This window comes from Trichosurus vulpecula, chromosome 2, assembly GCF_011100635.1.
Source record: "Trichosurus vulpecula isolate mTriVul1 chromosome 2, mTriVul1.pri, whole genome shotgun sequence".
Taxonomy (NCBI): Eukaryota; Metazoa; Chordata; class Mammalia; order Diprotodontia; family Phalangeridae; genus Trichosurus; species Trichosurus vulpecula.
This window is the reverse complement of record NC_050574.1, coordinates 18833295-18855937: the sequence shown is the minus strand read 5'-3', so window position 1 is coordinate 18855937 and position 22643 is coordinate 18833295. Positions and strand designations below refer to the sequence as shown.

The 22643-nt window shown below is 38.0% G+C and overlaps 1 protein-coding gene across 6 annotated transcripts in view; it reads left to right on the top strand.

The window, feature by feature from the left end:
* The window catches only part of KIF1B (kinesin family member 1B), a 188810-nt gene that overhangs the window by 109673 nt on the left and 56494 nt on the right, over nt 1-22643 (top strand). For 2 of the 6 annotated variants that reach the window (XM_036747919.1, XM_036747918.1), the window contains 5 exons: nt 9753-9846; nt 11545-11693; nt 12525-12703; nt 15033-15170; nt 22007-22125. In XM_036747919.1, the coding sequence (XP_036603814.1) occupies nt 9753-9846; nt 11545-11693; nt 12525-12703; nt 15033-15170; nt 22007-22125 (679 nt within the window). Of the gene's footprint in view, nt 1-118; nt 5012-9752; nt 9847-11544; nt 11694-12524; nt 12704-15032; nt 15171-16045; nt 16295-22006; nt 22126-22643 lie in introns of those variants that run through there. The other 4 variants (XM_036747922.1, XM_036747921.1, XM_036747917.1 and 1 more) reach the window with 3 other exon arrangements.

Genomic DNA, 22643 nt, shown 5'->3' with positions numbered 1-22643 from the left:
TTTTAAGTTTGGTTAAGGTTTTTTTTTTTGCTTGATTTTTTTTCTTCAATTTGATTTTCCTTTTTCCATTTTAATTTTGGTTATTTGGGGGCCATTTTTTGATTTTGTTTTTCCAAAGGATGCGGATTCTGATAGCGGGGACGATTCAGACAAGAGATCCTGTGAGGAGAGCTGGAGGCTGATTACTTCCCTGAGAGAAAAACTACCTCCTAGCAAGTTACAAACCATTGTTAAAAAATGTGGGCTCCCCAGCAGTGGGAAGAAACGAGAGCCAATCAAAATGTACCAGATTCCCCAAAGAAGGCGCCTCAGCAAAGACTCCAAATGGGTCACCATCTCAGACCTCAAGATTCAGGCTGTAAAAGAAATCTGCTATGAGGTTGCCCTCAATGATTTCAGACATAGCCGGCAAGAGATTGAGGCTTTAGCCATTGTTAAAATGAAGGAACTTTGTGCCATGTATGGGAAGAAAGATCCCAATGAGCGAGATTCTTGGAGGGCAGTGGCCAGAGATGTCTGGGACACAGTTGGTGTTGGAGATGAGCGAATTGAGGACGTAATGGCCAATGGGAAAGGAGTCACTGATGTAGATGACCTCAAAGTACACATAGATAAACTGGAGGACATTTTACAAGAAGTAAAAAAACAAAACAACATGAAAGATGAAGAGATCAAAGTATTGAGAAATAAAATGTTAAAAATGGAAAAGGTCTTGCCACTGATTGGATCACAAGAGCAGAAATCTCAAGGAAACTATAAAAGTAAAGACCCAAGCTGTGCTGTTGTCACTAACAAGTCAGATGGTGAAGAACCTGGAAAAGAAGAACGTGTTTCACAGTTGATGGATGGGGATCCAGCCTTTAGGCGTGGACGTCTTCGGTGGATGAGGCAAGAACAAATTCGGTTTAAGAATTTGCAGCAGCAGGAGATAACTAAGCAGCTCCGCAGGCAGAATGTACCACATCGATTTATCCCCCCAGAGAACCGAAAACCTCGATTCCCATTTAAGAGCAATCCCAAGCACAGAAACTCTTGGAGTCCAGGAACACACATCATTATAACAGAAGATGAAGTTATAGAGTTAAAAATTCCAAAGGAGGAAGAGGAAAGAAAAGGAAGTGAAGAGAGCCAAGAGAAGATTAGTAGAGCAATGTCCAAGGACCCCCAGGTCACATGGGGTCATCAAAGCAATCGAAGCCAAGATTCCATACAAGTTAGCAAGCAACATCTTAATAATCATCAGCAACAGCCACCTCCTCAGTTACGATGGAGAAGCAATTCCCTCAATAATGGCCAGCAGAAAAATGTACGTGTTCAATCTGCATCATCAGAGTCATTACAGTCCTTCAATGGGCACCAGAACCCTGATCTACAAACTTTCCAGCAGAAGCGCCACATTCATCAGCACCGCCAGCCTTACTGTAATTACAACACTGGAGGCCAGATGGAAGGCAACATAGCCAGCTACTACCAGAAGCAGACCGACCGACCCAACCACTATAACCAGTTTGTGACACCACCTCGAATGAGAAGACAGTTCTCTGCACCCAATCTCAAAACTGGTAGAGAAACCACAGTGTAACTCACTTGGACACGCTTGAAATTTTGTTGGGAGAAAGAGGGGAATGGTAATTTTGACTTCTGATTGAAAAACACTTGAAATGGGTCTACCTTTGTGTTCTGTGGCCACATAGGATTCCTGTTGTGATTTTGATATTGTATTCCAGCAGAGATTAACTAGTTCTTAATTTTATACCATACATAAAACACTGGAATTTGAATACATCCCTTTTTGATTGTGTACCATTGATAGGACATTTTCTGGAATTTTGGAGAAACATTTAGATTCCTTGATTTTTAAGAGTGTTGTTTGTGTGTGTGCCTTTGTGTGTGCCAGAATACTAGATTTAATTACAGGAATTTTCCTGTTTTGATCTAGTGCTACTTTTTAAAAGTCAAAATGATAGTTTGCTGTCCAGAAAGAACTGCCTCTTAAATTTATGCTGACAGTCAAAAAGGGAATATTTATCCAGTGTTGAATGTCAAGTTTCTTAACTGTTAGAAATTGATAAAATGGCATACAACTACTTAATCACAACTTTAGATTTCTGTCCAACTTCCCTTCCCTTTCCCCAAATTGGATTTAATTCTCCACAAACCAAAACTTGATTTTGACTGGCATGGAAGTATTATAGAGCTTCGCATCTTCCACAGAGCTACTCTTTTTCTTCCATGGTTTGCAGGGAAGAGCTGAGTCAATTGTTTTGTAGAATGAGTGAAGAAGGCTGTTTTTCTCCTTCCTAGTTCTGTTAATGTCATTACTTGTATGAAATTTGCCATGACATTGAAACTTGTATCAGATGGCACAATAATTGGGAATTATGTATATTGTTTGCAGTTTGAATCTTAACCCAATTTGTAATGAACTTTATTTTATGTTCTTGCTCCAACTTAAAACTACAGTAACAAAATGCCAAGAAAGCAATCCAGTCTTTGGATAGTACTATTCGTAAGAGGATGTGGGGTGGGGTGTGGCAGGGCACGGAACTGGCACTGCTCTCATAGACCAGATGATGAAATCATGAAAGTTAAGTTTTTGGGGCTGGAAAGTATAGAAGCAGAAGGTGTTCTTTTAGTTAGAAATTGAAAAAACCCTACAAGTTTATGCTTTTACAAATCTTACTGAGAAGAGAAAGACATAAAAATCTGTGTTCACCTAGATACCTCATTTTTAGTGCATTCTGGTTTCAGATTGTTTCAGTATTTGTCATTAGAAGACAACAGGTTGAGTTGGCAGATATTGTTTATGGACCCCTGAGGTTGTGAATCTGATGGAAAATGACAATATTTTTGATGGGAAGAGAGATTAGTTTTCTTTTCGACTTCCTTCCCAATCCTTTGTGCCTTCTCACAGTCTAACCTTAGAAACAATGTGAAGAACCAGAGATGCCTGTAAAGTTCATATTGTTCAAAATTTACAAAACTATACAACTTAAGGCATCTACTTAACATTCAATCTTTTTAGATGATGGGGAAAATTATGGAGCAGGTAACATTTAAGGAAGCCTTAAGGATTATAATTGGGGGGGAGGTTATTTTGGGGAGGGGCATTGTGTGTGTGTGTGTGTGTGCGTGCGCGTGCGCACACATGTGTGTGCTCGCATGTGTGTGCTTAGGCATTACTGAAACACATTACTATTGTGGGATTTGTTTCTTTGCTTCTGAAAAGATGCTTTCTTAATGTGCTAAAACATTCATTTGCTTCATATTATTAGCTCTTGGATTTTTACCTTCAAAAATAAAAATTAGAATCTTTGGAGGACACATTTGCCTTCAGTGTTTGAACCCAATCTTATTCTTAAACTTTTTGTTGTTAATGGAACATGGGAAGAATCACAGCTATAATGCATTCAGTTAAAATGACAATCTCCTGTCTTGCATCGCATGAATGTCCTTGGTAGACTACCTCAGGTCACTTCAGTGCATTTGGTGTAGGCCCTCTTTGTCCCTTATCATTCTTTCCTTAGGCAGTTGAAACCAACCTGTCCTTTCCTATGTTCTCACTCTTCTACTTCTGCAAAAAGATATGCGTTTGAGAATCTGACAATGGATCACTCAAGCCTCAGCTCTAGAAAGTGGTCTTTTTGGCTCTTAGCTTCTAGTTTGGTAGTTGTATGATTTTTAGATATGGCAGCATGTGTAGCCTAAGTCTGTGCTGCCTTTCCCCTTTAGATAGTGGAGGTAACTTGGTTAATTGTTAAAACAAGAAAAAGTGCCTATGTTTTTACAATTACGGAATATAGTGCACACAGTGGTATTCCAAAGAATGTCGTATATGTCTGTCACATCTGATTATATAGTTGTGCTCACGTTGCTGTTATTTTTTACTTACCCTCTTGGTCAAAAAAAAAAAATCTTCAAAACTGTAAAGTAGCCCTTTAGTGCACAAAATTCAGGGAGGAAAATCAACCAAGGTTTGGCAGTTGGAGCTGATGGCATTTATGTCCTCTAGGAGCTCATTTCAGAAGAGATGTCTGTCTTGGTGAATAGCCTAATATGAATAAAGCTATATCATTGAATCCCTGGATTAAATTATTAATCCAGTCTCACATTTTGAAGTGTGGCATTGTCAGTTTAACCCATTTTTATAAATTGAATGGCATGTCCTCTTAAGCCTAAATATTGGAGGAATAAAGATGATCAGAACTTTATATACTGTTATTATGATAATATCGATAGTCACTATTATGGTGACTGGACAAAAATGCAGCACTTAATAGTCTTGAAACTAGATGGTGGTAGGACAAGTAATGGGAATCTAGGGGAGTCCTGCTGGCTACTGTAACTTCACAAACCAAAATGTATTACTACGAGAATAAAATAAGGGTAGAAAGCAGCATTAACAATACTTTATGAATTTAAGTGTCAACCAAAGTGTTTTTTTCCTTTAAATGCTTTTTACCTATCCTTACCTATCCTTAGCATTGTAGGCTTTTATTTTACTAGAAAAGAGATTGGAATTTGTTCATTACATTGAAGTGGCTTGAAGTGACCATACTGTTTGTATTTTAGATAAGGGTGGTGATGCTGAAATTTTCTCACTTATGGGCCTATTGAAACAGGCTTTCAAACTACAAGAAGTGATGCAATGTAAACTCCGTGCCATGGAGTGTTGAGGTCTGTTAATGGTCTTTTGTTCAGTTGCCTTAACGAATCACATTCAGAACAGGGACAAGGGAGGTTTCTTCTATCCTCATCTCCCTTAAGGAAGAAGCCTTCTTAAGAGCGATGCAAACTAGAGAATTTGCCTGACAAAATGAGGGTCTTTTGATAATGAATAATTTTGGTAATGTGTATTTAATTTTGTCATCCCTTATGGATAATAAAATTTGCTTTAGATATTTGTCTTGAACCATTTTAGGATGTGAAATTCATGTTAATTTTTCTTCCCATTTTACTGTATAAGGAAGTGTTGAATCTTTCTTCCAATAAAAAAGAAAAACCCTGTGGACTTTTCCATTTGTGTCCATGTTTCTTAACCAAAAGATATCTGAAGATTGTCTGGAGTGCAAGAACTTGTTCTCCCTAGAACAGCAGAGCTAGCTTGTATTGCTATAATATTGCTATATTATCCTTCAATAAATTATAAAACTCTCTTGGAAGTGGGTACCTAGTCCCCAGTTTGGGATGAGGGGAGAGTGAAATAATGTGTGCCTTGTGTGACCTCACTGGGGGGCGGGGGGTCTCCATTTTCTGATCTGGAATTAAAAATAAAATCCTATCTGATATTCCATTGCAAAATTAACTCACTAAATCAGTTGGTCCTCGACTTTTCTTTTTTCTTTTAGCAAAAGTCTGCCTTAAAGGCATTCTTAATTAAAAACTGACTAAGCACCTTCTCTATAGAATATTCTGGTTAAGAAGCATTTTTCCTGGAGCAGAAAGCATGAAGCTTTGGACTGTTTTTTGTTTTCAAGTGCTCATGTGGACAGAAGATAAACTTGATGGATAAAATCTTTGTTTTCTTATCTTTGAGCCATATTTTTAAACATCGTTTTCTGCTTTGGTAGGAATTTGTTTCATTTTGGGCTTTTTCAACCTGTTGATTACAATCTGCCGCTGTAAATGAATAATACAGTGTGTTCCTAAAGGCTGGACATATAGGCAGTTGAAGGTAATGTGGAGTCATTGCATCGAGTTCATGTGAATTTTGCAAAGTGCATCAACCTTTGCATCACAAATGATGGAAATCATATTGAAGATGTTATTTGTTAATATTCCAATTAAACAAAAATTTCATTCATTTCATTTCTTGAAAATATACATTTTTGCCTATGTGTCCAGACTTTAGGAACTCCCTTTGTTTTCAATCCCAGCTAGCAGGTGGGCCAGTTTCACCTCCCCACAGTCCATCCATAAAGCTTAGAGATTATTTCACACTTCGTCCATTTCCTACTCTTCATTACAAAACCAGGCTAACTCAGTTGCTTAAGCAACCAAGTTATGTCAGTTGTTGAGAATTCCTAGTCAACAAGAGATGTTTTGTCTTTGCAAAATGGCAAGATAACTCCTGCTCAACGGGATTCAATCAGAAAGAACCTACTTTGCTCTTTGGTTTCTCAATTTTTCCTAAGGTAGTTTTCCGTCTGATTTTGTTTTTCACCTCCCCCAAAGTTACTCAGAAGGCACAGGTCTGGTACAATTAGAGCCATACCTTTGTAAAGTGTCCATTCTGAGGTTGCTTGGGAAAATGCAAACAGCTGTTGGTTAATTGCATCATACTTTAAACTGTACCTTCCATGATTGTTGTCTATTTTTCATTCTAGATGAGAGATTGTTAAACTTTTTTTATGTCATCAACCCCCTTGGCCATCTGGGAAAGCCTCATGATCCCTTCTCAGAATAATGTATGTGGCCTACATGCCTCCTTTAAGTTAGAAATTAATGAAAATAAAGATTCAGATTTTTATTTCAAGTTCACAGTCACTTCCCCCCCCAATCTATCCACAGACCCAGGTTAAGAATTCAGAATGAGAAGAACAGTACCTCATCTTTGTCATTATCTCTGGTATTTGTATAGCACTTGAAGGTTTGCAAAGTGCTTTACAGAGATGTCATTTGAGGATCATTTGATCTTTACAACCCAATAAGGTGGATGCTGTCACTCCATTTTACAACTGAGGAAAAGGAGACTCAGATGAAATGGATTACTCAGGATCACACAGCTAGTCAGTGTCCAAGGCTGTTCTAACCAATCAGTTTATCCTTCTCATTAGTTTCAGATAAAACCAAATGCTCAAGTTTTCACTGCTGTCATGCAGGATAAGCTTTTAGGAAGGAAATATGCTTTTATGGTTTTTATAAGCTAAGAAAGTAAATTTGTAAGTTAAGTTGCAAACCTCTTTGTATTAAAGACACCTTTTCTTCTGTATTTTAGTCCAGTTCGGTTATATTTTAAGTCTTTGTTTTACTGACAGGTTGACTGAGGCAGCACAGTAGAGCGTTAAGCTTGTAGTCAGAAATACGTGGGGTTAACTCTAACCTCTGGGAGTCCCAAACCACTCCTAGGGATTTTCTACTAAGGTTTATGGAAGGTTATCCGTCCGCTCTTCCATTGAGTCATGGAGACAATTCCCACCCCTGGAGTTTCCTACAAAGATGAAATCATAGCCCGTTCACTAGAACTTAGTTGGCACATTTTATAGAAACCTGTCTGTGATGGCTCTGCTGCTCAGCCACAGAAGCGGGTGGTCCAGAGGATAGAGACTCAGAGTCAGGAAACCCCCAAGGCTGAAGCCAGCTTCAGACACTTTCTGATTGTGCGACCCTGGGTGAGTCACTGTACCTCTATCCACCTCAGTGCCATCATCTGAAAAATGGGAACAAAGATAGCACCTACCTCCCAGGGTTGTTGGGAAGAGCAAATAAAATATTTGTCAAGTGCTTAGTGCAGTGCCTGGCATGTAGGTGCTATAGATGATGCTAGCTACTGTTGTAACTTGACCAAGCTTATCATTGAAGTATTTTCTGTACTTGATGAACGAACAGGAAAACATCCCGTTTCCCTTCTCTAACTTCAAAGGACCCAATATATCAATTGTAGGTAACAAAACATTTTAAAACACTACGTTTTAAAGCATTTTTGCTATTTACAAAGCCCCCTCATATGCATTATAATGTTGGAACCAAACAACAGCATTGTTAGTTAGAATATGTTTTATCCAATTACAGGAATTTGAACTTTAAAAAATTTTAAGCAGCTTGCTCACGATCACATAGTTAGTTAGTGTCAGAGTCTGGCCCCAGACTCAAGTCTTCTGGCTGCCCATTGCTTTCTGCTTTATTATACCCCCTGAATGATCATAAAACAATTTTTTGTTTGTAAAACTGTGACCTTATCTCCTGATAACTGCTACTTTTACTAACTAAGAAAAAAATACGAGCCTCAGAGAATGTAACTGGTAGTATGAGCCCAACCCATACTCCCTTTTTAAAATCGTTTCCTTTTCTGCCCACCATTGTCATGGAGAGCCCAGTATGAAACAGTTTGTGAAGTCTACTTTTAGTGGTGGTCTGCAAAACAGAATGTGTTTTTGATTCTGAGAAGTTAGCTCCTTTCCTTCCCCCCACAGCCCAACCCTGAAATTCTGTGGGCTTTAAAAGAATCTCCAATAATGAACCACACCTATGAAGCCCAAGAAAACAGGAAAGCTCTGGGCTGTGCTCTTTTGGAATGCTATTGTTAACACTTTTTATTTCTAGGGAGGGTCTCTTTTATCTAACCTTCCTTGTTATGTTGCGTTTACAAAATGTCCTTAGATTCATGACTGAAGGTAGTGCTTTTTTTTAGACTACCTCCGTATTCTGAAAATAGGGACCTTCTAAAGGGAAATTGGTTAAAATCTATTCTCAGTACTAGAAATCAGGTCAATCAGTACAAACAAGTCACAGTATTTCTCATTCTGCGTATATATTTTAATGCAAATCATTTTTTCAGTTTCTTGTTTTTCATACTTGCTTATAGACTATGTGGTTGAATGGGAAAATTGTGGTTATGAGAAGCACCCTTAAATTAAGGGTATTATTTCTCATCCATTCTAAAAAATTATCTATTCTTTAGATGGTGGAACAGGGATTTTTTAAAAATACATTTTTTGCTCTCTCTCTGCCTTTGACTGTATTTCTTTCACTGCAGTTCCACCTAAAAATGAACTTTTAACTTTAACAATTCAAGTTCCTTAGTGCCTCTTACTGTATTTCACAGAGCAGAATACTTTATAGTGGAATATCTTTTAATTCTTTTAAAGTATTTTGAAGAACAGATGATGTTAAAATGTACGATTAGGTAAATGTATATGTAGTGCTTAGTAAACCCTAAAGCACTTGTCAATATCAGCCATTACTAATATTAGTTTTCTAGTGTAAAAAGTCAACCAGGTGGCACAGTGGACAGAGCTCCAGACCTATAGTCAGGAACACGTGAGTTCAAATCCAGCTTGAGACATTCACTATCTGTTTGATTCTGGGCAAATCACTTAACCACTGTCTGCCTCAGTTTTCTCATCTGTAAAATAGCACCACCCACACTCCTTTTTCATAATAAGTAAATGAACTGTGTACATTATTTTATTAGTTCTTAAAATGTTCCTGTGAAAATTTAGTTATGTGAATTCTTTACTCATCCAGAGATGTAAGCCATAAAGGTGATCATTCTGAACTTAATACATAAAAAGCCTTAATGGCTATAACCTTTATTTTTTTCATTAGATGAGACATGAAATTAAAATTATTTTTAGTAATAAATAAGGAATGGTAGTGTTTTTTCCAGTGCCACTTTAATCTTTGAAAAATATATTAGTTTGAGAGCACCTTCATATTTTGGGGCACCATTCCTCTCTGCCCATTCTACCAACCTCTCCCCTGCTACTGCCAATTCCATTTCCCCAATTTTAAAGCACCTTAGATCTTTGAGGAAGCTGAAGGATGCTACATTACATTTCTTCAGAGTTAACACAAGGAGACTACTGTATATTGATTTTTCCTACAGTTTTGCTCTTTGTAAGCTTTTTCTCTGCACTTTGCTATCATCCCCAGTGTCTGTCTGTCTGTCTTTCTCTTTTTCTTTGTTCTCTGTAGACCTCCCACAATTTCTCTTTTTCTCTCTTCCCATCCTCTGGTTTTCTTTTTCCACCCCATCCCTTCACACACACACTCTCTCTTTCCTACATGGTATCTCCTTTCTCTCCCTTCAGGATTATGAAAGTAAATTGCAGGCCCTACAAAAGCAGGTTGAGACCCGCTCACTTACTGCAGAAACCACTGAGGAGGAAGAAGAAGAAGAAGAAGGTGAGTTCTTTAGCGCAAAAGCTCTCCTGAGCATAAGTTTTGACCAGTTCATTTTTCATTGGTTATTAGTTATCTGTTCTATCATAGCCTCATAAGTAGAGAATGTAAAAGACCTTAGAGGCCATCAAGCCCATTCCCCTAATTATAGATGAAGTAAGGGAGACAGAGAGGAGAGGCAGCTTCCTGCTAGTAAATGTCTGAGGTGGCTTTTGAGCCTCGTTCTTTCTGATGCCCTCCCCACTCTGCTGTGCTGCCCCTCACTAATAGTGTACACAGTGTTCTCCGTAGCTAACCCTGCCTTTGTTTGCCATGTCACTGAGCCAGGTAGTGATTTAATGGAAACTAAGACCACATTCTTGAGGAAGCCTCTAGTTGATACTGGTGTTAATCACAGCTTCCTAGAGTCCCTGAATACTGCCTTTCTACATAATTAGCACCATTCATTCATCTCATGGCATGAAAGAGGGTAGAAAAATGGTAGTACTCTTTACATAGCATTCTAATAAGTATCTTAAAGTTCATTATGGTGAATATACTTTAGTCACCCATTAGGATGACATTCTAGATTTCTTTTTTAATGTTTTATATCTCCAACCTAGAGAATTGGGGTCTGCTGATAGATAATAACTCCCATTTGTATAGTGCTTTGCAGTTTAAAAAGAACTTTTCCCACAGTCACTCCATAACGTGCAAATAGTCTCTAATGAGAAAACCAAAGTTGAGAGATTAAATGACTTTCCCCTGGTGACAAGCTGGCAAGTGCCCAAGTAAGGGCTTGAATTCAAGTGTGTAGATGCCAGACCTAGTGCTTTCCAGGGTAACATGCTGCTGGCTCAGCCTTTTTTCGGGTGGATCTCAGGCAGTTGCTAGTTGTGATCCTCCTTCTCTTTGAGGCCCCTTGCCCAAGGTCAGCCTGGATTCACCAGCAGGAGAAAGAATACAGCTGACAGTGACCAGCACATTATTCCTCAAGTCTACCTGGGAATTTTACTTCAGAAACCCCTCTTCATCATGGTCTTTATTAGCATTTAGCTCTCTGTCTTCCAACTCTGAATCTCAGGACTTTAAGAAAGTGAAAATAGATTCTAAGAAAAAAAGTTGTAGACTACTATTTTATGTTCAGTAGCTAGGTGGCACAGTGGATAGCATGTTGGGCCTGCAGTCAGGAAGACTTGTCTTCCTGAGTTCAAATCTGGCCTTAGACACTTACTAGCTGTGTGACCCTGGGCAAGTAAGTCATTTAACCCTATTTGCCTCAGTTTGTTCATCTGTAAAGTGAGCTGGAGAAGGAAATGGCAAGCCACTCCAGTACCTTTGCCAAGAAAACCACAAAGAGTTGGACACAACTGAACAACAACAAATTTTATATTCATGTGTATTTTGTAAGTAGTTCAGGGTTGGCCTTGGTTTTGTTTACTTCACTCTGTTTTCCTGACCATTTGGGACACTACAAAAGTTAAGAGGAGAAAGAGAACATTCTTTTTAGCAGCACATTAGGAATATATCTAGTTCTTTACTTGACTTGTTTTAAAATATTAGTATACTTAGAGTGTAAATACAAAGAGTAATTAGAAAACTCACTGAATTTTATGTAAACAGGTTTAGCTAAGAAGAAAGATATGTAATTTACTATTTCAATTTCTGATAATCATTTAAACTTACTGATTGTGATTTATTTATTGGTTTTCTTCTCTCAAGTCCCCTGGACACAACACGAATTTGAGTTGGCACAGTGGGCATTCCGGAAATGGAAATTTCATCAGTTTACCTCATTAAGAGATCTGCTCTGGGGAAATGCAGTTTACTTGAAGGAAGCCAATGCTATCAGTGTAGAGTTGAAGAAGAAGGTATGGAGTGTGTAGGAGTCACTCAACAATGTTTCCTAAATCCCAGAAGCCTTCTTTCAGCCTATAACGTGAATAATTTTTCAGCCCCTCTTTTGATTCCCCAGATCAGTGCTACCCAATACATAAATTACCCAAGTTTAATACGAGATTTTCAGTCTAGGAAGGCCCTTACAGTCATCTAGTCTAGCTGTTTCACGTTGCAGTTGAGGAAACTGAGTTGATTGGCAGTAAAGGAATATCATGCTAGAAAAATCTTTTCTTGAAGTCCATTGGCTTTATTGGCCTCCTCTTTCCTACACACGCGTGTGCGTACGCACACAAATTATTGATTCGTTACTAAAACCTGTGACCCCTTTCCAGCAACTGTTCCCTCTCTCTAAATCTCATTAGTACAGTTCCATCTGTATTAATCTCAAATCTGTGACTTGACCTCGTTGTTCTACGGGTCTTTTTTCCACCAAAGATAGCATGATACACTTCATTCGTATTGCTGTTACATCCTCATCCTTGGAGTTTAGAGAAAACTATGCTTGGTTCCAGGTTAAGGTTTCCAAAATTATATCCTGCAAAAGAAAGCAAGCTTATCTTGGAAAACTTCAGTTTATTCCTGGTGATTAACCTCTAATGGAGACCAGGAAATTTTATTTTCTAATCACTCATTGATGGTTTGAGTACTTGTTATAGCCTCAATCTTCTTCTGTACTAGGCAGACTTTAATTGCTTTACCTCTTGTGTGTCCTTTCAGATAACATTTAGAAAACATTTTCAGAAAACATCGAATAAAGGCCAGTACTGTCCTTAATTTTTAAGTAGTGTTTTCTCTCAATTCAGGTACAGTTTCAGTTTGTTCTGCTGACTGACACACTCTACTCCCCTTTGCCGCCTGAGCTGCTGCCCTCTGAGATGGAGAAAACTCAGGATGATAGACCTTTCCCTCGTACAGTTGTGGCTGTGGAAGTACAGGATCTGAAAAATGGAGCAACACATTATTGGTCTTTGGAAAAACTCAAGTATGAAAACCCTACAGAGGGAATATTGTTTTGGAAATGATAAATTTAGAAATAACAGTGAGATATCCAACTGTTTATACTTTTCAAGTTAGTGTCCTGGAAACCTCTTTCTTTTCTTGGTCATTCCTTTCCTTCAGAACATTGTGACTTCCCTTTGCCTTTCTGAACGGCGAACCATGATAGAATTACCTTTCAACATTTGTTTCTATTTTTAAGCGTCATAACCTCAGTTCTCAAAGATCTTTCCACAGTTTTTACCAGACATAATTTAAAATTACCCTCTGAAGAAAAGCTGTTTTTTAAAAAGTCTTTTCCATGTTGCTTGTATACATACAATATTTCTGTCCTCACGAGGACTTCATTTTTCTAACCATTCCCACTCTCTGACCATTCACTGATAAACAGAAAAATCTATGCATTTGGTTAAGATGAGAAAGTCTCTTTTATTTCGGTGCCACTGAGTTACTGCATATCACTGGACCACATTTCTCATATGGATTGTTAAGCCTATGAGGCAGGTTCGCCAGATTGGGTCCTGTTGGGCCTTTCTCTACATTTATATATACTTTGGAAAACTAAATATTCTAGTTTCTGCGCCATTTGCTTTTTTGTATTGACTCATATATATTTTTAAAAATGTTAAGTTACAGGCTTAACTGTCAATAAAATAACTATATGCAACAGAAGTCAAAATCTTGTACAAAACCCTTATCCTTAAACAAGTCAGAGCTAAATAGATTAACAGAGACAATACTTTTCATTCTGTTGTCCTCTTCCAGGCATGCACAAAGTTCTGCCACCCTTGTCCCTCCCTACCTCTTTCCCTTCCATAGATAGACATAGTTACTGTCAAGATAGAAACAGTTCCGGTTCTGCTGATGGCACACAGTATCACCTCACAAAAAGCTTTCATTATTTTGTACACTTTGTTTTATTTTACAGCTTTGTAATAGTCTGTTGTTGTACCATGATTTATTTAGTCACTCTCCTAATTGATTTCTTTTTAATTTTTTGCTACTACAAATAGCGTAGCTATAAGTTTGTCTGCATGGATAGGTCCTTCCCCCTCTTTCTATGATAATTTTGGATAAATTCCTAAAAATAGAATTGCTAGGTTAAAAGTATGATCAGGTTTTTTGCTCTATTTGAATGTTTCTATATTGCTTTCCACAATGTTTGCCGCAACTTGCTGTCACACTCACATCAGAGTACTGGCTTGCTGACAGCCTCACAAACATTGACTTTTATACTTTTGGGGGCTATTTTTGCCATTTTATAAGATGTGCTCTTTCATAAATAGTGGCACTGTATATTAATAGCAATTTGTCATTTTTTAAAAATAATTTTATTTTGTATTTTTAGTTTACAACGCTCAGTTCCACAGGTTTTGGGGTTCCAAATTTTCTCTCCCTCCCTCTCTTCTCCCCTCCCTGCCAAGACGGCATGTAATCCAATGTAGGTTCTACATATACCCTCACACTGAACTTATTTCCATAATAGTCCAGTTGTAAAGGAGAATTATAACCAATGGAGTGAATCATGAGAAAGAAAAAACAAAACCAAAAAAGAAGGAAAAAAAAAGAGAGCAAATAGTTTGCCTCAATCTGCATTCAGACCCCATAATTCTTTCTCTGGATATGCATAGCTTTTTCCATCATGAGTGTTTTGGAGCTGTCTTTGAACCTTGCATTGATGAGAGGAGCCAAGTCTATCAAAGTTTAGTCTTTACAGATACCGTATGTCTGTGAACATGTACAATGATCTCTGGGTTCTGCTCCCCTCACTCAGCATCAGTTCATATAAGTCTTTCCAGGTTGTAATGAAGTCTGTCTGCTCCCCATTTCTTGTAGCACAATAGTATTCTGTTACATTCATATACCCCAGTTTGTTTAGCCATTCCCCAGCTGGTGGGCATCCCCTTGATTCCCAATTCTTTGCCACCACAAAAAGAGCTACTATAAATATTTTTGTATATACTGGTCCATTTCCCACTTGTGTGATCTCTTTGGGATACAGCCCTAGGAGTGGTATTGCTGGGTCAAGTGGTATGTACATCTTTATAGCCCTTTGGGCATAGTTCACAATTTGTCATTTTTGATTGAATTCAGTAGTCCAGTTCAACAAGCCTTTGTTAAGAAATTGCTGTGTGGAAAGTGCTGGACTGGTGTGGGCTAGGCAGGGGACACACTAAGACAAAAACCAAAGACAGTCTCTTGTCTCAAGAGCTTCAGTTCTACAGAGGAATAAATATGTCAACAAAAAGAGGGTTGTATGTATTTTAGGAGCAAAAGTTTCACAGTATCTTGTTAATAATTTTTCTACTGTGCAGACAAAGACTGGAACTGATGCGAGAGATGTATGACAGGGCTGGAGAAATGGCTTCCAACGCCCAGGACGATGGAGAAGCAACAATGACTGGCAGTGACCCTTTTTATGACCGGTTCCATTGGTTCAAACTGGTAGGAAGGTATGTACTTATTGTCCTGGTTAAGACTTTGGTCTTAACCAGTGGTATGATTTATGCCCATGGGGTTCCATTCAATGCCTTGCTTTTCTCTTCATAGAATAGCGTCCATACTTAACAAAAACAAACTACCCATTTTTGATTGTGAAGGCTTTTTTTATGTTTAGAATTTTATTGAGAAGCAAGGAAGCATTAATAAATTTTGTAGCCTTGAGATGAGCAAATTAATTTCTTTTAGTGGTAACTGATTTGCATTTACCCTTATTCAGAATTCGAGTTGTGTTTTAGTAGCACGTTTTTGAAAGGCATTTTGAAAGACATTTTGAAAGGCACTAGGGGAATGGTAGAGAGATGATGCATAGCATCCTCTAGAGGTAAAATGTGACTCCTTTTATTCACTACTCTTACAATATGGTAGGTTTTTAAGAGTTAAAAAATGCTTCATCTAGAACACCATTCTATTTTGTTTCCCCACCTGGTATTTCATGAGGTATTGAATGAAGACTAAAAGCCTTTTCTCATTTTTTAACCTTTATTCTGAGCCTCTTTCTTTAGACTACTTAAAGGGTTGGGGGAGAATGTGATTCTTTTTTGTGTACTGAACCATGCAAATGCTTCTTATAACCCTATATGTAAGCTCAGTATTTACCTGATCCTAGCTGTGTATTCTCTTGCTTTCTCTTAATTTTAAGAACCACCTTTTGCTTTACTTTTCTCAATTGTTCCTTACCTGACTTAAGATTTTTTGTTTTTATGCTGTTTATTTGATTGATTCAACAGCTGGTTCCCTCCTGATGGCACCTATTCCTTTCTGTTTAACCAAATATTCCTCTCTCCCTGGCTGTGTTAATCAACGTGTTCCGTTACCTGATGTCTAGCTCCCCCATTTTCCACGGCTGTGTGAATGAGCGCCTTGCTGACCGTACGCCTTCCCCCACTTTTTCCACGGCTGATTCCGACATCACTGAGCTGGCTGATGAGCAACAAGATGAAATGGAGGACTTTGATGATGAGGCATTCGTGGATGACACTGGCTCTGACGCAGGGACGGAGGAGGGATCAGATCTCTTCAGTGATGGGCACGACCCGTTTTACGACCGATCCCCTTGGTTCATTTTAGTGGGAAGGTTGGTGAGGTTATTGTGAGAAAGGCAAAAAGGGACCAGCTCTTGCTATATAAGCATCTCTGTGCTTCCTGAATTAAACTTAGAGTTAGCCATTCAAAATCCCTGGATGCTCAGTCCATGTACTCCAAAGCATTAGGCTCTTTTTATATGTAAACATAGCCCTGGTTGGAGATGGAAATCATAAGGCCACAGACAGAATTTTTTTTAATATAAAACATTTCCATATTAGTCATTTTTGTACAAGAAGACTCAAATAAAAAAAAGAAAACAAGGAAGTGAAAAATAGGATGCTTCAGTCTGTATTCAATCAATATCATTTTTTTCTCTGGAGGCGGATAATATGCTTCATCATTAGTCCTTTGAAATTGTTTTGGATCATTGTATTGCTAAGAATAGCTAAGTAATTCACAGTTCTTCATCGAACAGTTTTGCTGTTAGCGTGTACACTCTTCTCCTGGTTCTGTTCACTTCATCAGTTCATGTGAGTCTTTCCAGGTTTTTCTGAAATCCTCCTGCTTGTCATTTCTTATAGCACAGTAATATTCCATTGCAATCACATACCACAGCTTTTTTAGCCATTCCCCAATTGATGGGCATCCCTTTGATTTCCAATTCTTAGCCACCACAAAAAAGAGCTTCTATAAATATTTTTGTACAAATAGGTCCATTTCCTCTTTTTTGGATGCACAAACAGGATTTCTTTGGAGCCCAGGTATTCTTTTTTGCACTATATGCAGTATCTAAGAAAAATGGGAAAATTACTTCAGGCATATTTATCAGTAGAGAACAAAGATACAGTGAAGGGAGAAAGAGTTAGATAGTCTGCATTAGTCTAGAGTATATAATATACTCTAATAAAAACAGGAATTAATTTTCCCCCTTGATAGAGAAAGCCAAAGATTAAAAGAGTTACCTCTCTTTTGTGACTCTCTCCCTCAGGAGCTAACTATAAATGTTCTTCTTACAAGTCTGAAAAGATGATGATTTATGGGGATGTTGCCTTAGGTCATTGTTCAGTACTACATGGTCACCCCATTTTTCTATGATCTGTACATCCATTTGTTACAGAAGAATACTTTCTTTGCATGGACTCCAATCCTAATATTTTTGTTTGTATCCTTCCTTTCCATGATGTAGTGATTTCCCTGTAGACTCAGCACCACATCATATAAGAGAAATCCCACATTGGCTAGAAAGTATGCCCAGTATTTCTGGGCATTAAAGCGACCATGTAGTTGCAGTGGAACCACATTATATTGTGCTGTTAATCAATGACATAGATATCAGATGGGAAAGCCCCATGTAAAAAATTACCATTAGCCTCTAAGAAAACAGCAGCTGGTATAATGTCATGTACTTTGTGGAATTTATGAAGGAAATAGTTGATGATGGTACAAAATGAGAGAGCAGCATTTTGATGGTTAAAAAAAATCTTATATTGGGGCAGCTAGGTGGAGCAGTCAGTAGAGCACCGGCCCTGGAGTCAGGAGGACCTGAGTTCAAATCCGGCCTCAGACACTTGTCACATGTACTAGCTGTGTGACCTTGGGCAAGTCACTTAATCCCAATTGCCCTGCCCGCCCCCCAAAAAACCAAAAAAAAAAAAAAAAAACCAAAACAAAAAAAATCTTATATTGAAAATTCTGTGATCTTATCAGGCACAGATGAAGAATGCTGTTTCTTGAGCTTGGTTTAAATATTAAGTGGAAATATTACTGGGAATGTCTGGCTTGCAGGGGAAATAGCTTTTTAAATTTGTTTCTGAAAATTAACCAATATAGAGTAAAGAGACATTTTATGTGTTCTTAGTCACCTGTCATCTTTCCTGTTGACTCATAGCCAAGAAAATAATCTTAAGAATTTCAGAGAAACTTACTTATTGTTATGTGGGATGGGAGATGAGCATAAAGAAGGGTGAACTCCAAAATCATGTAAAGCCTATTCTGACATATAGGTGTTTGAGGTGTCTTAGCTGATGGCAAACTTTATGTTCAAAATGTTGGAAGCAGCTGGAAGGAAGTACCTGTCCCCAAGATCCTTCATTACAGGGATTCCTGTGCACACCCCACAACCGCTAACCGGTTGTCCTATGTTCCGTGTAATGAGCCTCCTTCTTGGCTTACATAGGATATCCTGGTGGAAAGAGCACTGCCCTGAAAGTAGAAATTAAAGCTCTCTCTTCTGGGTCACTAAACTGTGTGATGTTGGGCAAGGGATGTAACTTCTCTAATCCTTAGCTTTCTTGAGATTAGAGGTTGGACTAGATGACCTAAAAGCTGCTCTTGAGCTCAACTCTGAGCAGTGATGGGTCATTTCTCTGCTACTGAGAGTTGAACTGAAGACTGCCACTTGGCGACACTGGAAGAGGCAGTTTGGGTTCACAGCCCACCCGAAGGCAGAATTTTATTGACTCTGGACAGATGTGTACACTTTTTTTCTTAGGTAAAGCCTGAACTGGTCAGGCAGTTTCATTCACTTCTATTGTATTCAACTTGAGTAGGTATGAAACAGTCACTTCTGCTTGAGTCATGGGGCTATTAATGGAGTCGATTCTGTGCCTTCCCATTTGGGCAGATATCCTGGGCCTCATCTTGGTGGCGCTCAAGGCACCTTTGCTTTGAGCTAATTTTAGAGTAGCTGGAGAGACGGAAAGGCTAGAGAGAAATCCCAGAAATCAGCAAAATGAGGGATGAATATCTTCTGCATGTTTTTGTCCAGTGCTTGCTGTCTTTGAAGAAAAACACAATATGTAGATTAGACTTCTTGTTCATCCAGCACTGTATCTTGTGCTTAATAAATTGCTAAATGCCTTAGAAAAGTAATCATCCATTTTTTTCAAAATGTGAAGTCTTCATTGTATGCGTATCAGAGGAGTAGATTCCTTTTTTGCCTTTGTGTCGATTCACAACCGTGTATGTCCCTGTTTAAGATATAACTAAAACTACTATTCAGCAGTACAATTTTCCAATCTCTTGTGTTATTCCACTTGTAGCATTTGATTTTCAACCTTGGCTGCCAAATCGTTGTATGGAAATTAAAAGAGCTTGTCCCTTTAGCCATCTCTTATGACATGTGGGGATATCATGAGCCATTCAGTAGTGTTTGGGACACAGTGCTAAATAATTAATGTTTATGGGAAGGGGGAGGGTTAGACTGAAGATGATTATATTCTGACTTCTTTAAATGCTGGAATAGGGATTCCGTATTTCTATGAAAATTACTTTTTAATGGTTAAAATTTTCTGTTCTATTGATTTTCTGTTCTGGTGTTCCTGTTTCATTTTAACTTGCCATTGTTTCATCTAATATGTGTTTTGCCTCCACCATCCCTCCACTTTCAGTCTGCTTGGCCAAGATTTAAGGGTACTCCATAATAGGGTGATTGAAAAGTTCCCTTCTTTAAAGCATTAGAAGAATTTGGTGTGTAGTCTTCATTTTTCACTAAGGCATCCCCTAGAGCCAAAGAGTTTCAGTCATGTAGATGGTGTGCTTAGAGTACTTGCAGTCCCAGGAGCTGATATACCTGTCCTCAGAGACTGTACCACTATAGAAATTTGCAATTGTCTTTAGTCAGAAGTTATCTCTTCAAGATCATTGTGAGGCAGATTCATATGTGTCTAAAAGAGCCATTTCCATTAACATCAACACATCAAGGGTATTAAAGAAGGACCTTACCTTGTGTGCGTTTGTAATCAGTTCATCAGCCCATCTGAGAGGTAATCTTCCTTTAAAAAAGGGTGGGTTCTAGATTTTTAGATGATCATTTTTTAAGGTTGGAATGGATTATGTTTAAGGCTCCTGCTTGATCTACAATTATATGTTCTCATGTAATTTATAAAGTACAGTTATCCACCCAGACTCAATACCTTTTGTCCTTTTCTCTAGTGAGTCCTAATGACAATCATATACTCTCCCAAATTAGATTATTTTCGTTGAAAAGAGGGTGCTCAAGTTTGGGTGTAATCTTTAATGGTCACGTAAAGAGTCAAGGCAGATTGTATACTCTTTGGTGGATACATTTTATCTTTCACTCTTGTGAGTGAAAAGCATAGTTCAGTACCTACTTAAAGCAGATTTTAAATCTCATTAACTGTAACAGGTAACTTGTATTTGCTAGTTTTGTGTGGAATCGTTTTCAAAAGACCTAGGATTTAATCTGACTTTTTCCTAAGGTTATTTTAAATTATATCACAGAGTTCAATATTTCCTGTTTTAATATTGCCTGTACTTTCGAGCAGACTGAAAAGGAAATAGATTCCATTTTCTATCCTGTTGTAGATATATAGTTATTTTGTTGCTTATGTACATTTATGTTTCATTTGTAGTTTTAAAGCTTTAGTAACCTTTTCTTGTTCTGTAATAGTTTGCTTTTAGTATTTTCGTTGTTTATTTAATTTGCTGTTGAAATTTCTATATATCCATTTCATATTTTTTGTGCCTTTGTTTCCAGTTTATGTTATTTCAGGGTTAAAAGGACAGATTAGAGATGTATGTTTCATATGAAATAATCGTTTATTTTCTTAAATGTTTGCTGTTTTTCTTTTGTATCAAAAGACCAATGTGTGCCATGTAGAAGACAATGGATTAGTAGCAGGGGCCTCTAATTGTCTCCTGTTTGCTAATCTGAACTAATACTTGAAGCTTTGAGTTGGTATCAAGAGTTGTTTTTTTAAATCTCACCAAAGCTTTTTTATAAATAAAAATAATTTCTACCAGTTTATAGAAAAGGAAAGAAGCAAAATATGAGAAGGCTGTAGTTAATTTGTGATATTAAAAGTTAGGTCTGGCTCAGATTCAATCTAGCTCAGTAGATTGAATCTGGCCCACTTGTGAAAACAGGCATCACAAATAAGACTACCCATTATGGCGAACCCTTAATAAACTTGTCTTTTTCTTTGGATGAAAAAAAAGTTAGGTCTGTAATTATACATTTTCATCCCCACATGGGATTTTTTTCATTCCTAACAGTAGAGAGTGTGAAGAGGAAGAGAGACAGTATGTGTGTCCATGTGTGTGTGTATACACACATGGACACACATACCCTTAAGGAGTAGCTTTTTGTTCTTTCTTATAATTTTATCTTGATGCTCTTCCAATGTCCCCCCAAACTATTCAGACAGTTCTGGCTGCACAGGCTTTCTGCCTGTGTACCTGTTTCTTCTATATGTCACTTTTCTTTCCTGACAGATGGAAATTCTTTTTTCTAATCAGAATTCTTGATCGTAATGCTAATAGACATTGTCGTGAATAAGATCAGTTTCTCGAGCTGCACTTTGAGTCCCAGCCATATTTCTTTGTCTCTTACGTCTCTGCTTTTTGTTGTAACCCTTGGGGGGAAAAACAGCAACAACAGACCATCTAATTCCATTCCACGTGCATAAAGGCCATGAAGTTCATCAATGGATTTTTTTTCTCTTAACAGTCTTCATGGAGCTCTATGTGATCATTTAGCTCTCAGTTGTCATTCATCCAGCTGTCATAATTGATATGGAGAGTAACGATGCAGTTCATTTGGTCTTTGCCAGTTGTTTTACCAAGTACTTGATTGTCCTGTCAGAAGCTATTTAGAAGCAACCTATCAGTTCAGTGTAGTCTGAGAGGGCACCTTGTAAACAAGGTCAGCGAAAGACTTCCAGAAGACTCCATGAATCCAAATGGCAAATTCCCTCTATAGTTAATGCTATAATGTTTGTCTTTCTGCTTCTGTCACTAGGGCATTTGTCTACCTGAGTAACCTGTTGTACCCAGTACCCTTGATTCATAGAGTGGCTGTTGTTAGTGAGAAGGGGGAAGTTCGAGGATTTCTGCGTGTGGCAGTACAGGCTATTGCAGGTAAGTGCGTGCCATTTCATGAAATACTTTTTGATTTAATCTCTGCCTTGATGCTTAGCAAAAATTCATTGCTCACATAGTCCTTACAGTTGTTATTTGTATAAGTTTCAGGATATTTTTGTTTCTTAAACAAATTTTCTCCCTGAAATTTCCTGTGCCCCACCATAATTCGTGTGGACCTTAGTAAAATGCAGTTTCTCCCAAATTGCAAAGTGTGGTCTCAATGACAGACATAACAAGAGAGGATCCTCATCATAAGGTTGGCCCTCAGGTGCTAGCATCTTTGACCATGATGATTCGTGATAACAGAGCAGAAGGCATAATGGCCCTTGGTCAGAGGATCATAGATTTAGAGCTGAAGGAAAGGTCCTAGAAAAGCAGAAGAGGCAGTACAGGGGGCTGCCAATTATGCAGTTTTTAGACTACTTACAAATGTTAATTTAACTTTCATTACCTAAATGTGAGATATTTGTCCTACAACCAATGAGTTGGTATGTTACTGACACGCTTGAACCATG